The sequence below is a fragment of the Eretmochelys imbricata genome, chromosome 8 (assembly GCF_965152235.1).
Source record: "Eretmochelys imbricata isolate rEreImb1 chromosome 8, rEreImb1.hap1, whole genome shotgun sequence".
Lineage (NCBI taxonomy): Eukaryota > Metazoa > Chordata > Testudines > Cheloniidae > Eretmochelys > Eretmochelys imbricata.
In genome coordinates this window covers 24,253,030-24,270,909 of record NC_135579.1, presented here as the reverse complement: position 1 = coordinate 24,270,909, position 17,880 = coordinate 24,253,030, and the positions used below count along the sequence as shown (strand labels likewise).

At 39.9% G+C, this 17,880-nt stretch overlaps 1 protein-coding gene across 2 annotated transcripts in view; it reads left to right on the top strand.

The window, feature by feature from the left end:
• GABRB2 (gamma-aminobutyric acid type A receptor subunit beta2) overlaps positions 1-17,880 on the top strand; it is a 237,426-nt gene that overhangs the window by 139,787 nt on the left and 79,759 nt on the right. For both annotated transcript variants that reach the window (XM_077824077.1, XM_077824076.1), the window contains exon 5: positions 5,133-5,215. In XM_077824077.1, coding sequence (XP_077680203.1) covers positions 5,133-5,215 — 83 coding nt within the window. The remainder of the gene's footprint in view (positions 1-5,132; positions 5,216-17,880) is intronic.

The window sequence follows — 17,880 nt, the reverse complement described above, 5'->3', positions numbered from 1 at the left end:
AATGACATTGAGAAACAATAAGTACTGCAACTCTGCCATAACAGCATCCATTAGATATTATTATTTTCTGTATTATTACTAGTTCGTGATGTATGTTAGAATCGAAGAGCCACATTGCGGCCTTTGCCGCCAACTTGAGTAGGGGGTTGTGTGGGTTTGCAACACCCCATGTGCAACTTGCACAGGGATTGGTCTTCTGGCTGACACAGTTGCTCATGAAGCACCTGCTAGAAGAACTACACAGGTTGTTCATCCTTTTGGAAGAGTATGGCCTGTTTCCCCCAGTGTAGCAATCCTGTACCAAAGGCCAGGAAAAAGAGGGAGTAATCTGTGTCCACTCTTCCTTCCCACCATCTTTGGGAAGCAGTTTGTGCCCTTCCTCAAGCACAGTGGGTTGTAGTTGTGACCGGCCCTTGCATAGGTGGTGCAAAGGGGAAGGAGGACCTTCAACACTCATGTTGTAGCAGCTGTACACATGCATAATTGCCTTTCTGAGACTATAGCCTGCCTATCTAATGTGTCTGTTCTGTATGCATTGCAATATATAATTCATTCCATAACTGTAGTATTATTTGGAACCTAACTGTGCCTGTTTTGAAATGTACAGTTTCCTTTTGAGGTTTTATGTTTCATGATATGTTTTATTGAGTCAATTTAACTTAAACAAAAATAAATAGAAGAAAGTGATGCCTTCTGATACACTGCAGTGGTTCACATCAGAAATATACACCATGAAGAAGGTTGCTGAAGACTGATTTTCATTGTTAGCAGGCTCATAAAATGGAATATCAAAAGGCTTCTATTTCATTAAAAGTAGATCAAAAATCAGAATAGCAGACAGCTTCTGTGTTATTTCCTTTCATACAGTATTTCTTCAAGAGCAACGTGCCTCTCATGAGTGTAGTATAGAGTCAGAAAATTGTGGGTATTTTTAAGCTTCCTTTTCAATGGTCATTTCTCAGGGCTCTGCTCTGCAAAGTATTTTTCATGATTTATGCATGTCAGTTGTCATAAATAACTTAGAAACAAATAATCTTTTCAGTGCATTTATGGAAGAGGAATATCATTGTTTTGGGGAAAGGTTGTGTGTCCATTTCAAATGTTTCTTTCTCTTGTCATGACAAGGTATTGGTTCTTCTCTCTAAAAAGGCATGGGGTAGATATCCACGTATCTAGAACATTGAAGAATGTGGTGCAGTCACTATTTGAAGGTGTTAACGTTTATATGCATTACCGGTACTTTAAAATAAGTAACTCTTTTGAAGATGTTAGAGGTGACTAGGTCTTCCCTTATCAGTATTGTCAACCAGAGTAAAAGAATATAAAAGTCAAGATAAAATCATGGGGGAGAGTAGGACAAGAGAAAAGGACAGATAATTTTTTCCATTGATTTTCACCGTGGATAGGAATGAACAAACTATCTGGGTTGAAATAAATCATCCTAAACTGTTTAGGTTTGATTAAGGCCCTACCCTACTCACTACCAACTACTCTTTCTTACTCCCATTTCTGAGGAAGCAAGAGACTTTCTTTGTGTTCATACAGCATTATATGTGGGGCTTTGATCCTGACTGATGCCTCTGGGTGCTCTTGTATTCTAAGTAGTAATTACATACTCACACAAACATACACATTACATTAAAACAGTGTTAAGGTTTCAAAGTCAAGCACTCAAAATGAAGAAATACCAGAATTAAAGTTGCTGGGGATAGTACACCTACAGATTGATCGGCACATAGGAGTTGTGAGATGATGAGGCATGCTCAGGGCTGACAGAATCTTCAGAAAATTTAGCTGCCAAATGCTAATAAGTCTATACTGAACACGTGTGAACTGATTTTTTTTATCAATAACTTATCTGACCAATGTTGGTCGCTTCCCTGACACAAGAACGAACCTCCTGCCAAATTTCAAATCCCTTCTGTAAAGCCTGAAGGTGCTAGAACTTCTCAGCCAAACAGTTGTAGGGTTTGTTTTATATTGTTTATAGGTTGTTTAACCTGTGCAAAACAACATTTCTGTCCTTGGTCTCATTCTTGGAAACAGCTGAAACATTTCTGCTGAAACTTTCCCCAACGTAACCAGCCTGAGGCAGGCACCCAGAATTTGCCTGAATGGCAAAGTTAATAGCCACAGGAAATAGTCTTATAATGGAAAGTGTTGGACAATCTTAAATACAGATGGTGCTACCTGCTCCACCCAGAATAATCCTCAATGTCTAGACAGGTATTTTCTTCAGTTGCTTACCCCTTCTACTTCCGGGAGTTCCCCCTTCATGGGAGTCAACAGCTGTCTTCTGCCTCTCTTCTTCTTTCCCCTTCGGGCAGGTGCAGAATAGCTCTTTGGGTGCCCATCTAGAGGTTAAAGAGAGAGTTTAGTATGAAGGTAATTTTCAAAGATGCTGCTTCTTTGTTCCTGAATTGTCTGACCAGTGGGCCAGGGGCATGGTCCTGGAGAACGGATGCCCCCCTAGTAATTTTGAAAGGGGCCAGGAGTGCTGGAGAGCTGCTCCAGGTACCAGAGGCCTGGCTAACTCAGGAAATGTATGTTACGCTGCTCAAGCAGCGTTGAGCTTGAAGTCTGTCTCCCCAGAAGACAGACAATACATAGATGAAAGACCCACCTCCCACACTTTCCGTGTGCACAGATTTGAAGGAGACAGACAGAGGAGATGTGGTGAGTGTTTATAGGATCAGTGTAGAGAAAAGGAAAAGTGTCAGGATTAGAGTGTGAGTAGGAGAGGCAAAGGTAGGCATTATAAAGAGGCTGGTGCAAACCTAAAGTGAGGGGATCACTGTAGTAATTAGGAGGTATGTGACAGCACCAGTATGAGGCTGCAGTATTGCAGTGGACCACATCTGGTCCCCTGTGGATAGGCAGTCCCAGTACCAAATTACGCAGGAATTCTGGGTCATGGAGAATGTCCCACCTGAACTAGGCATTATACATTGCACACATTGTGGAAGGTACTTCAAGAGAGATCAAATGGTGAAAAGGAAGCCTAAAGAAACACAAAACATATCTATTCCATTAAGCTGATGGCTATATGGGATGCAAAGTTGGTGTTTGCTGTTGGGATGAGCATACCATAGCGGCTGCAACCCAGCTATTGGCCCCACAACATTTATCCAGTTTACAGCCTGGCATAACAGCCTCTGCTTTATGTTGAGTCCTCGCCCAGCAGTTCATGCTTGAAGGGCTCATTCACATGTAATGAGGGTTTCAATTTCAGAGTTTATGTAGTTGAGCTTCCTTTTGCTCCTTTTATCATCTCTGTCGTGCTCAGGCAACTCTATTTCTGGGGCTATGATATCAAAAAGGGTGCTGGGGAAGTGGGCATACTGCCCCCAGAGGCTATATTTGCCTGCTGAGAGGATTGCTAAAGGGTCTTGAGTGACCTTTGGTTCTCTCCAGGCACTGGTATGGTTCTTGCTTCTACATAAGACATTGGGACTGGGAGTAGGCCATGGTGTTTAGAGATGGAAAAATGGGGCCAGCAATGGAGGGGTTTCTTAGGTCTTGAAGAAGATTCCAACGGAAGGAAGTTTAGGCCTCATGCCCTTTAATATTCGTAGGGAGAAGGAATAGGAAAGCATGTACTGAGGGTCAGTACTGTGTCAGAGAAAAGAAGTTATGTGCATCTCAGGGAAATGTTTATCAATCTGAAAACTAATCCCGTAGGGTTCCCACATCCCAAGTTAGAGGGAGAATAGAACATAGCTGTTTCATGTGTAGACTGGAAAATTCCAAAATGTACTATTTTTCAAGTGCAGTGGAGTTCTATAGAACATTGTGTGGTTTGAGGGTGGGGGGAGAAAGACCAAAAATTTATTTTGCCTACACAAGAGAGAGATTTGAGAGGAGCAAAATTAGTAAAATATTGCTGCTGTGCTCTGTGCTTTGGTTCACATTCAGCTCAGATCTATTCCTCCCTGAAATCTAGCAGTAAAAGATTTGTGATGGTACAGATGTTTCTAACAACATCTAAAAGGCACAGTTGACACATGTTAATGTAATGTCAAGGCACAAATATGTTCTAAATATTTTGTAAAAACAGTCCTGAAAATATTTGTCGTGCTGCTGCTGAGGATGCACCACTAAAATAAGCCTTCATTTGCACAGTATTATTGAGTGTAAGAGAGAATGGAGAATTGAATTGTATATGCAATTGTGCAGAATAAATATTATTTGTTAATTGTCTTTTATGCAAAGCATGTTTTACACACGCTCATTTGGCACTATTCAGTGTCACTAAGGAAATTCATAGGATCACCCAGTTGGTGAGCAAAGAGAATTTGTGGGACATCTGTCTGACTCATAGTCCAGCTGGTTACTGTCATCAGGAAAATGAGAAATCAGAGCTGGGAATGAAACCATGGTACCTCTCAAGGCAGCAAATAGCACTCCACTTGAGAGGAGGCAGGGTCCAGTGGTTAGGGTACTAGCCTGAGACTTGGGAGATCTGCATTCAATTCAGTGCTCTGCCACAGACTTCCTGTGTGACCTTAGGCAGGTTAGGTACAAGTGAATATACTGGAACAAAAGGTGTGTTCTTAACTTTGGTTAAAATGTCAGTGAAGACACAGCATCTCAGGTTAGCAGCTCATGTAACAGCCTACAGGAGAGAATGGAGTTGAATATGAGCTGCCAACCTGAGTTAAAAGTTGTCACCATGTCTTCACTGCTATTTTAACCCATGTTAGGTAACATGGGGTAGCTAACCTGAGTTAAGAATATACCTTCCCCCCCAGGGTAGATATACCCTTAGTCTTTATCTGCCTCAGTTCCCCATCTGTAAAATGGGGATAATAATATTGCCTTACTTCACAGGTGTGTTGTCAGAATAACTAGATTGAAGACTGTGAGGCTTTGAGATACTATGGTGATGGGGGACATATAAATATAATAAACTGTCCACTTGTCCACCAAATTGGCATATCAGTTTGCTTCCATAAACTAGATTAGTAGTACAAAACCCTTACGAAAAGCCAGCACATGCAATATCTTAGTAATAAGCAAAGAGGCAAAACTGCTTATCATGCAGAATCCATTCTCTGTTGTTTCAACTCCATTTAATCACAGATGTGAATCACACACAACAACAATGGCCCTCATATATGCTTCTCTTCTAGAATTACAACAACAGCTGCTTGTATGATGGACCTACGAAGATACCCGCTGGATGAACAAAACTGCACACTGGAGATTGAGAGCTGTAAGTACTTTTGTAAATCCTGCTTACTGTATGGTCAAACTGTTTCAGACGTTTGTATTTATTTATTTATGTATGGGTACATGTTGCTAACCTAGTTGCCTTTCTGTCTGATGATATTTAGATCCTTATAAACACACACAACACATTTAGCTTTCCAGATGGATTAGTAATTTGTGGCACAAGGATTAGAGGAATTTATTTTGTGTTTTGATGGACAAATTTCAGCTTTAAAAGTCTCACTCAAATGGCTTGTTGTAGTTCATGTGAGGAGCAAGAGGATTACTATCATTTCTTTATCCTTCTCTGCTGCTGAACTGTGTTGCTGGTTGTTTTCATTTTTAAACAAGGGCTTAAATTTTTCTTTACAGTTGATTTTTTTTATCACTGACACTGTAGTTAGACTTTTGGTGCATGTGTAATACCATCTATTATATGTGTTGATTGAATAACTAGTCTCTCTATTAAAGGTCAGGCTTTCCATACAGCTAAGACATGTGCTGTGAAATAAAATTTAAAATCTGTTTACATTGAAAGCTCTTTAGAGAATTTTAATATATCAGAGAACAAAACAATGTATGGTCATATGATAAATACCATATCACAGGCAACAAGTTATTTGACATAGTAATTAAGCATGTGTCAGCACTTCCATGGTAAGCTCTGTTTTTTAGTAGAATAGCAGATCACTCAACTGTGGTACATCATGAAGCTGAAATGTGACATATTTCACTTTCTCTGAATGGAATTTGAGTGATTTGCAAGCAAACAAAAAATAGTTTGAATGTTTTTTAATATATGAAATGTTCAGCATGCATTAAAACATTTACACTCTAAAACAGCTTTGATTATATAGGTTTCTATGGTATACATGAACATTAGTTGCCTAGGCTTCAATTCTGCAAAGATTTACACATGTATTTAAATTCACATACTGGTTCCCCTATTCAGGAAAGCACTTCAGAACAGGCTTAACTTTAAGCATGTGTTCAAGTCCCATTCACTTCAATTATATTTAAACATGTGCTTCAATGCTTTCCTGAATAGGGATACTGTTCTGAATTAGACCCTGTGAGTATTCCCATTGAAATCCTTCACAGTGCATAAAGGCAGGTTTCAGAGTAGCAGCCGTGTTAGTCTATATTCGCAAAAAGAAAAGGAGTACTAGTGGCACCTTAGAGACTAACCAGTTTATTTGAGCATAAGCTTTTGTGAGCTACAGCTCACTTCATCGGATTATGGATGTTTTAGGTGGTTGGTTGTTTTTTTTTTTCTTTAAAAAAAGTCCTTATTTTATACTGAAATATTTGAGTAGCAAATATTGTGACTGACTTTGCTTTTGGAAATATATATATATATGGTAAAATCCTCCTTCTCTTGAAGTCAGTAGCAGGACTTCCATTGATTTCAATGGGCCAGGATTTCTCTGTTAATTTGCAGTGTTTAAACACTGCTGAACAAACTATGCTAGTACATTACTTAATAGGAGAGAAAAACAGTGAATCAATTTATCTACTGGTATAACAGCAATGGGTCTGTGGATTTACGCCTGCAGAGAATAATGCTTTAATGAAAGGAATCTCCCACACACACTAACACCCCTCTCGAATATTGCTCGCTGCTTCAGAAAATGTTCCAGCAGAATCCATTAGAAATATTGCTAGCTCTGAACGTTTATGTGGTATTAGCAGGATGCATGCCTTTCATTTTGTGTAGTTTGCACCAACTGCCTGTGTGTAAGAGGAGCAGTAACTGTGCTATGGTAAAGGTCAAGACTCGTTTATAAAATAAGCTTGATGCCAGTGTGAGCAAAGTGGAAAAGGATAGATCTGACAAAGAAAAAAAAATATATTGAAACAGAAATGTATGAACAACGGAGAGTAAAAATCAAACATGGAATAACCTAAAAAATGCATTTCTATGTGTGCCCTTGCTGGAGAGGCAGTAAAATTTGTGGTTTAAACAGAGAACTGAAGACCAAGTGCTCAAGAATTCCAATCTCAGCTTTGTCATTATCATATGGATCAACTTTCAGCAAGGCACTCACCCTGTCTGCGGCTCAGTGTTCCAAAATGTAAAATTTGAGATGATAAAGCGTGCTACATTTAACCTGCCTTTCAAGATATTATGATTTGAGGGCCATATAAGAAAACAGTCAGAGAGATGTTAATACTTAATATGGAGTTCTGAAACCCTATATCAATGCTCCACATTGAAATTATTGATAGGTCTGCATGTCCAGGTACAATGCAAATTTGTCCAACCGTTACAACTCTTGAGTCAAATTTTCCAGATTGAAATTTGCTGCAGATCTAAAAAAAAAAAATGTATTGTCCTGGGCCAACGGAAGAGTTCGATTTAATTTCCTGCAAACATGGATTAAGAAATTACTGTGATGGAAAGTTTCACTATTAGGTAAAATACGAGGCCATACGGTATCATCAATCAAGAGAAGCAAAAGAAAGCATTTTTACAGTATCAGTTCAAAGCGTAGGATTAATGCCCTGTTATCTGTATACTGTATGCAGAAAAAGCAATTAATTAAAATAGTGCCATAGTTTTTGACTGAAATATGGGATATATGCTACTGCCTTATAGATCAGTGGACATACATTGTTTTTCTGTGATCATGGCTTGTACAGCTCATCCATAAAGAATTGAAATGTCTTGAAAATCTGCTTTCTATTTCTGTGATGCTTTTGTACTACTACTATCAGGTAGCTCTTTCCTGGGTGGGTAAGTTCAGAGCTTCCCTATCTTCTATCTTCTTTCATCTCCTTCTTCTCTCTCTCTCTCTCTGCTGGCAGCCAATGAACAGGTCATTGCTGAGTAGTAAGAATGAGACATTACAGTAAAGTCAGCTGGTCATCACCTTCCCAGTGGGATAATGGCAACAGAGATAGCTTCCTTTTCAATGAAGTGTTGATGTCAGAGGATAGATCACTCTTCTCTTCTGCCTTCTCCCTCTGCTACTGCTGTATGAACAGCTAAACTCCTTGTGTCATCCTAGATTAGTTGATCCTCCCACCTTCCATTCATTTGTGTGTTGCAGTTCTAGTGATTGAAAAGAACCAAATGTGTAAGCAAATGAGTCACAAGTCTAGAGGGAGCTTGGAGGCAAACAGATGTTTTAGGAAGTACACGGAACATTGGTTCACCTCATTTAAATAAATAAATAAATAGAATACCTTCCTGCACATCTGCTGGACTCTGGATTTCAAGTGATGCCGTCCACACACAAATCTATTCTGAAACAGAGGAGCTTTTCACTGTAAAATCATTCATATTGATCTGGGATTTGATCATGGGTTTTTCTGAATATATTCAAATGCAGTTATTCCAGTTTCATCTAGTGCGTTTGGACTATTACCCATTTCAATTACACAATGACACCTACAGGCTTTAAAGTTCATTTCAATTCTTGTTCATCTCATTACAAAATAATGTGTTCAGTACAGCAGTGTTAGGATTCTTGCAATCACATCATGCAGGTAACCATTATCTGTACTGAAATATCATAGTGAATCTGTCCACCTTATTACAGTACTGTATCTCTGTCCATTTCTGTGTTCTTATCCAACAAAAAGCAAGTAATTGCTCCATAAGTGCACATAAGAGACCACCTTTGAAAATGTCTCCCATAACATTTTAAATATTTAGCCCAGTTGTTGCTGAAGTATAAAACAAACAGAAAATTTCTGTGCAATCTCTCTTTATAGGCTTATGATGAGGATGTCACATATGCTACAAAATTTTGAGGAAATGGCAGCTCAGAAATACAAACTGATAAAAATAGATATTTTCCATACATAATTCAAAGTTTATACATGTTTCTCGTCATTTATACGTACAGATTGCTTAGAAAGAGAAAAATACTTTAGAATTTTCAAATATTGTTTGCTTTTTGCATATTCTTGCACTTTTTTGTCTTGGCTGTAAGGATATTCTCCACAGTGAGCAGTGTAGAGGTACCTTTTAAATGAGCTCTGAGGGAATTTCTCTGTGTAACTCCCATTGATGGGAAGTGTTGTCAAGTGTCAATGCAAGAGATTAAAATTTAAGATCTTGGATTCTTTTCCACTGACTTACGGCATGAGCTTTGGTAGTTCACTTAACCTTTCTGTGCTATAGTTTGCTCACTTGTATTGTAAATATTTCTACTTCCAAAAGATGTTTTATGGCACAATCCTCGGACATCTCTTATGCATGTGCATTAAGGAATAGCAGAAAATACAGGTAGCTTTTCACTCTCACCGGCCCTTAGTGTACCCAATTAATAGCAGGAAAAGCTACTGACCTAAATTCTCCTTTGAGTGCTGGGCAAAAAGCCTGGCTGATGTGCTCACCAATACTCTGTGGTCCAAAGAAAACTCAGTCAGCTATGCTAAGGCCTTGCCAGAACCCCACATACACCTAAATACATACTGCCAGTGCCATTGGCGGCATGTGTATAGGGGAAGCCCATACTGCTCCTATTTGGAGCAGCAGTAAGAATAGCTACAGAATGCATTTTGTCCAGACCTCACTGAAACAACCTGTCTGTATGGAGTCAGGATTAGAGCTATGAAACTACTGGATTTTTCAGTTCAATTCTGAAAAATCAGAAAACAAATTGTTTTGGGTCAAACCAAAAATGAAAATTTTCAGAATTATTGGCACATTTGAAAAGTTAAAACGACAACAATTCTATTTTAAGTAGAATGAGCGTTTGAAATTTTTTTAAAATAAAATTAAAGTAATGTTTGAAACAAGTCATTCAAAATGTTGCATTTTGAAAATATTGAAATGTTTCAGTTATTTTTCAATTTTGTTCAAGGTTTTTCTGACCAGAACAATTCAGGAAAATTGGCATAAATTCATGAAATGTTTTGGTATCACCAAATCTGCAGTTTTTGCCAAATAAAGTTTTAAGTCAAAAAATTTTGCTTAGCTCTAGTAAGGAATATTCAGAAACTGCCTGCTCTGCATTAAACCAGTGTTCTTACCCCTGTTCCCAACCTATTCCATGCTACCGAGATGTGAGTTTCCCCCTGAATATTTGAAGAGTGAATATTTGAGATCTTGAAAGGAGATTACCAAAACCACAGAGGAAAACATGGTCTCTGCCCTGAGGAACTCAGTGTAAATAGACATTTTTAACATAGAAATGATGCACGGATACAAAGGTGGAATGCATTGCATTTACTTTTTAAATGGTACCTTCCTTCCGAAACAAATCAAAGTTCTGTACAAATTGTATGTACGTGGGTGGACTGCAGCCATTTTTTCAGGGAAAGTGGGACAGCCAAAAGGACAGCTTATGCACAGAACACCGCAACAGGAGGAAAAGGGAGTATTTGGTGAAAAACTGCAAGACAAACACCTGTTCTTGAAACATCCCGTATAGTGTTTAGTGGTTATGCAAAACAGAGAGAACTTTGATTGTAAAGCTGTTGTTAGTTTACTGTGTTTGGGCTTTCAGAAAACAATTTGGACTTCAGTTTATCTTCCCTGGAAGGATGAAAAGCTGAATTGAATCCCCCAGTTTGAACATGTAGTTCCCAGCGTTCTGATTATTTGTAGCCTGATATTTAGACAGCTCTATGCTCCCTCTAAGATGAGGAGTTACCTGCTGATAAGAGCACTGGCAGTAATACCGTATCACGGTTACAGTGGATTTTCTCTCATAAAAGGCCTGACATTCATATCAAACACCTTGTGAACTGGTCATCTCTTTGAGCTATGTAGGTGAGTTATCAGACATGGGATATTGACGTGCTGAAAAGTGTCTGAGATGTGCATGGCATCTGATATGAAACAGTTGCTTCTTTATGGCCCTCTGCAAAATGTAAATACTTTTTTCTAAAATGTAGAGAAAATCTGGGTTGTAATTCAAACCTTTTAAACCCCTTCCTCAGTCAGTGTGTGGTGCAGCCAGCATTTCTGGTATGAGCTAAATTTATCAGCAGTGTATTGCTCTTCCATGGTCTCCTATATCAATTTGGGCACAAAAGCAATTGCTGAGTCAATGTAAACAGAAGTCTGCTTACCTACAATTTTCACTTTGTGCCTGGTGCTTCTGAGAATGCCAAAGCTGGTCATTAGTAAATGTAAAATCTCAGTTGAGTCCACAGCAATCGCTCCAAGGGGCATAAAAAATATACCCAATGGTGACACATACCATCTTCCCTTCTAGCAATGCAAGACGTGTTACATAATACACCATGGTTTATGGTAAAAACAAGCCATTGTGTTCAAATGGCAACAACAGTAACTGGGAAAAACAGCTTCCTAAACACTGAATTAAAGCATCAGTGACATCTTATTTTGCTTTAATGATGCAGTTATGTCACACACTGTATAATACAGTATAGAGACATAAACAAACATTAAAAAGTAATATTAAATGCATTATTTATCTGTATATATCTTTGATATATATAAACACACATGGAGATGTGACATCCATGTGATCCATTTCAGATCATGTGTTCAATGAATTTTTCACATGCTTTGGACAACCATCGTGCATCTCTGACCGCCTGTCCTACATATTCATCTCCTCTGAGACGTATTCTAACATTCCAAAGCAGCTTCAAGCTGCCTAAGAATCGTTTCTTTCTCTATGGAATTTCCACTGAAAAATATACCCAACTAAGGCAGAATCATCATTCAGCCCTGGGCCCATGACTGATTTTTATTTACGTTTCACAAGCTTTCGAGTTGGCTACCTTGCAGTACTACAGGGCTATAAACAGGGAGCTTCTTGTGAAAGGGAGCTTTCAGACTTTCCATTGAGCCATAGAAGCACTTAGTTCTGATCTTGGAAGGTCTTAAAATAAGAGTTTAAAAGTATGACACATAGGTAACTGTAGAAGTCTGTGTCTGTCTCTCTGAGTTCATTACCTTGGCTTCATGGTAACTAAGGCATATGACTTTCCAGATAGAAGAATATGAAAAATAATACCTTTTTACAACTCTCTAAAACTTTCCTAAGGTAGTTTATTTCCCCTTGTAAAATATTTGGCATATATGGAATGTATACGAGTATGGTGTCGTGTGCAGGTTTTAGCAGCACTTGTTTGGATGACCTGAATAACTCACTTGTGCCATTTGTGACTGATGCAGTTGTCCCAGATTCCATCAAGAAACTTTTTATGACACTTCAGACCAACATGTAACATCCATCATGCATATCTGCACTCACATGTATGCATACTTACACACACATCTAACTGCTACAACATTTTTTTTTTGTGGTAGAATGAATTGTTCTCCTAGCCAGTGGGTTTAGGTGCACAGTTCACTCAAAGCTTTCAGGCTTCCTGCCTTAAGCCCAGTAGATGTCTTCATTTCATGCTGAGCTGAGTACATCTATTAGGCACACCTTGAGGAACAAACTTGAATGATACATTAAAATCTGTGCATCAGAGACAAGTGAGAAATTTAGTTATTTTGATGGGAGCATGATTCATCTGAAACAAAGCATCCTATTCAGAGCTAGGACACTGTTTAATAAATTCAGTCTGGTTGTGTTTTATTTATTTTCCTATTGATGGGGGAATGATATGGATTGAGTTAAACCAGAGACTGTAATTTCATCAGAGTGAAAGAGGGAGTGTAAAAGAAAGAGAGGCTACTGCTGTCCTATACTGCTCAGAGGAAAAGCTGGTGACAGAATAGTCCATCCTCCTTTTGTGGTTGACCAGTATATCCGTGATCATGGCCCAATGTAGATCTCTCTCTTTCACACACACACACACACACACAGCTGGGGTGTATCCTCATGGCTGAGTTTGGGGATCATTTCTCGTCCAGTCTGACATCCCCCTTTCTTAGTTGCCCTGGATTCTACAAATTTGAGGAGGGTATGCAGGCAATGTCCCCAGGGCCTGTCTGGGGACACAAGCGGGCAGCCAGAGTCCTAGTCCCGTCATCCATTATAGAGGTAGGAGAGTTAAGGGGAGCTGCATGCTGTGCAAGGCACGGTGGCATACCCCTCCCCATGCAACATCATGCTCAAGGCCCATGTCCATGCAACCCATTGGGTTACAACGACCTCACACTGGACCCTTTTTTAACCCACCAACTGCAATGGAACCTGCCAATGTTGTGACAAATGTAATGTTAATCCCTAAACCAGACCTCTAGGATGCTGGATGGAAGGTGAAAAAACCCGCACAAGGTTTGCCAATTTTGCCATATGAGCAAAATATACCTTTCAGACCTCAAATAAAATTTGGTGATAAGCATAAACCCTGTCAATCCTAAGGAAAAAGCAAAAGTGACTACAGATTAGCAGTGGACAGAAACAACCCTTCCTTCCTCCCCCTGCCTCTCCATCTAGGAGCCCATCAGTCTCCTTAGATTCCGGTTATCCTGTGGAAGCAGGAACAGGTGGGAAAAGCTTAGAGCACAGATTGTTAGAGACCAGGGAAGGGAGACAAGTGGGAGCCCAAGTTACTCTGTCCCCTCATCTCCCACACAAGTAGGGAGGCGGTGGATGGCATCCATGTCCCCGTCGATCCCACGCCCACCAATTACGTACCATGGGTTAACGGAGGAGCATTTTAGTTTAATATAGTAAGGTGTTCTTATTTGGGGGTATAATGTTTTTTAAATGTCTGAGTATGGTCACAGAGGGGGAGAGAAAGATTAGGGGAAGTAAGAACTACAGGTGATCATGTACATGCTTTCTGATGGGTGTTCTCATGGAATGTACCCCTTAACTGAGTGGAAAAATTTTTTTATCAAAAGCTGAGGGTAGTTTGTTTCTTTCCATACGCACAAGATTACATGCAGTCCCATCTCATTCAAAGGTTTAATGCAACATTTCTTCTCTGCAGATTTATAACTTCTGCAGACTCTAGGATCTAAATGGAAAAGGTGTGTTGTGCGTTTTTTTTATGACTCTTCTATTGAGGAGAGAAGATAATTTTCCTCTAGAAAACTAGGATTGAAATAGATCTTTGTGCTCAAATTATAATAGATCCCCTGGTTATCTTTCTATGAAGTTACTATATGATCTTTTGAAGATAAGTCAGAAAGAGTGACAGCAGAAGAGAGAGGGGAGAGACTTTTAAAGATTCTTCTGGACAGTGGAATATCCCAAGATCAGACCTTTTTTGTTTGTCCTTTTCTTGGTTGGCAATAAAATGGGTTTAGGAAGCTAATAATAATAAATATTAGAAATGTAGGGATGGATGGGTCTTCAAGAAGTTATCAAGTTAAGCCCCCTGTGCTGAGGCAGGACCAAGTAAGCCTAGAACATCTCTTACCTCTTTGAAAACTCCCAACAGTGGGGATTCCACAGAGCATGGCTTTGGCTTCCTCAGCTATGAGATGCTGTTCCAGGAAGAAGATCTGTTGGGAAGAGACATGATTCACCTGACCAAGCAGGGGAACAGCATCTCATGGTCGAAGAAGCGGAAGCCCTCATGTCAGCGCCATCTGTGCAGTCATGGATTCACATCTAGAATGCACATCCCTGCTTGGGCCCTTACCCTCACCTGGAAAGATGGATGATAACACCACCTGCACCCCATACTCCTTCACCCTCGCTTCCAGAGCCCTGAAGTCACCATTGATCTCCTAAGGGTCATACTTGGAAGTGTCATTAGTGCCCACATGGATGAGCAGCATGTGGTAGTGATCAGAAAGTTGATGAGCCTCGGCCTCTTTCCATAACATGTTGAATGCGGGCTCCAGGCAAGCAGCACACCTCCTAGGTTATAGTGTCAGGTTGTCAGGTGGAAGCCTCCCGTCTCCCTCAGACGGGAGGCCCCAACCACCAGCACCCTATACCTTCTCCTTTTTGGTGCAGTGGCCGTGAGTTTCCCAGCACTGGGGGCAGGTGGCTGTTCCTCCACAGCCATTTTTCTCACTTCCTGTTGCCAGAACATACTGGCTGTTCGCCTCAATGAACGGGGGACCTGGGTGAGGGATGCAATACTGTCCACTGCCTGAAGTGGACAGCTGTCAGTCTCCACCCTATAGAGCAGCTGGTTCTCCTCCCTCCTGTTGTGGTGCTGTAGCTATCTGTGATTGGCTAGCATCCTCCATCCCCAATGTTTCCACATGCATCCTGTCAATTAATTCCTCTCCTTTAATATCTGTTTTATTCGAGAGGTCAGTTATACTTTTTCTAAGTGGAATAACATACTCACGGGAGTGTGGTTGTTATGAAATAGTTACGCTTCTCAGATAATGAAAGTAGGTACTTGACCTCACGCCTCGTGCTTTACAGTGCACTTGTGACACTGAGACATGTTTCGTCTCACAATAAACACGTACCCATGACTTACTGCTTACTTAGGGTAGCTCTTATACACTGTGCAAAATAATTGAAATACGTTTCAGATGTTTTCCTTGGCGTAAGATGCTAACTACTTGTAATTTTATTGTCCTAAACTACTTTGCTCTGCAAAAATAGGCATACCTCTACATTTTAGAGGAAATAAATACGGTGCATTAATTCATCATTGTTGTGTGAAACATGGGAGACCAAAATGTATCCTTTTGTTTCGCTTTCTAACCATTGCTTGAACATATCAGAGGGATCAAAGAATCCGGAGCTTATCTTATTAATGTTGTAGGTGACTTCCAGTATTATTGATACCCTTAGGTCAGCGGTTCTCAAACTGTGGGTCAGGACCTCAAAGTGGGTCGTAACCCCCTTTTAATGGGGTCACCAGGGCTGTCGTTAGACTTGCTGAGGCTCGGGGCTGAAGCCGACGCCTGAGCCCCATCGCCCAGGGCTGAAGCTGACACCAAAGGGCTTCAGTTCTGGGTGGTGGGGCTCAGTTTATAGGCCCCCAGATCAGAGCGGTAGGACTCAGGCTTTGGCTCCCCCCACCCCCATTCAGGGCAGCAGGGCTCGGGGAAGTTCAGGCTTTGGTCGCCCCTCCTGGCATTGTGTAGTAATTTTTGTTGTCAGAAGGGAGTCCCGGTGCGATGAAGTTTGAGAACCGCTGCCTTAGATTCACAGATGTTTATTCTCTGTTCTGAAAACAGTGTATGTGAATAGTCTACATCATTAAGAGAAATAGAAAAGCATTTTGACATTTGCCATTGCTTTACTATAGACTTATTAGAGAGTTAGTACTGAACATTCATTACAAAATTGGCAGCAGAGAAAACCGTTTTTAGTACTAATATTTTCATAGTATTTCATAGAATCTGTATCGGCTCCCTAACCCACTGGACACCATTAAATTAGGCTTGAATAAAGACTGAGAGTGGATGGGTCATTACACAAAGTAAAAACTATTTCCACATGCTAATTTTCCCCCTACTGTTACTCACACCTTCTTGTCAACTGTTTGAAATGGGCAATCCTGATTATCACTACAAAAGGTTTTTTTTTCTCCTGCTGATAATAGCCCACTTTTAATTAATTGGTCTCATTACCATTGGTAAGGCATCCCCCATTTTTTCATGTTCTCTGTGTGTATATATATCTTCCTACTGTATTTTCCTCTGCATGCATCCGATGAAGTGGGGTTTTAGCCCACGAAAGCTTATGCCCAAATAACTTTGTTAGTCTCTAAGGTGCCACAAGTATTCCTCGTTTTTTTTTCTAACCGAGAGGTTCATGAAGAGGAATGTAAGGATAAGAGCAAATTCTCCTGTCTTTGTTTGGTTGTTTCCAGAAAGGGAAGAAATTTCCTAGCCTATTTTATGTTTGATCCCTCTAATTGTTCTTACAGCCTTTTGTTACCAAGAGCTTGTATATCTCATTAAAACAGTTGAACAACATATCTGAGCTAAAACAAACCACTTCCTGGATAATCTGGCTTCATACAGAAGTTAGTCTGGGGCTCAGGGGGGAAAAGTAGCAAGCTATATAAAGTGGTGTTGCATTTGCACTGCAGCTCACCGGCATGGTCCACCTGAGTTGTGTGTGTCAGATCTGACTCGGGGATCACTGGTTGTTAGTAGTCCAATGTGTGATATTTCTGTAGGTACCTTACTATTTAAACAGAAAGTTGCCTGGTCATTTTTAGCTTATAAATATGTCTTGTTTCCTTTCTAAGTTTTGCTAATTATTGATACGCATTTGAATTCAGCTTTCAGGAAGCACAAGGTGGTGTTTGCATTACCAGCCTCCCATAACGGTTCTGTCAGAGAAAATCAGCTGACGTAGCACTTTAGCTTAATAATGTTTCTGCATGTAGATTATACATTAAAAGTACAATTGCAACTGTTTTGCCTACTGTAACCCCAAATTTTGTTAAACTGCCTGGAAATGCAGAATACAAATAACCTATCATCTTTCTTTGGCAAAGCATGTAAATTATGATAGTTTTGTTTAACTTCGAAATTTATAGTATATGGAGAAGGAAAACTATACAAAATAGTAAATTAAATGATAGTAAAAATATACAACTTTGTGTGAATGAATAGGCAGTTTTAAATATGTAATAGTTCTCTAGCTTGGATAAAACAGTATATTTTGAATATAATTGGACTGTGATTTTTTTTTTATGATTAGTGTTTAGAACTGAATTTTTGATAATGTGTAAGATGTTCTGAAGTACTCTCAGACCCTTAGAAACAAGTCATTTAAATGGCCATGAAGACCCCACTACCATCTTGCTCCCTGAGGCTATTTCCTTCTCCCCCCCCCCACCCCAAGATAGGGTGGAGAAGACATACTGGTGAACTAACCCTTAAATTGCCATTGTCAG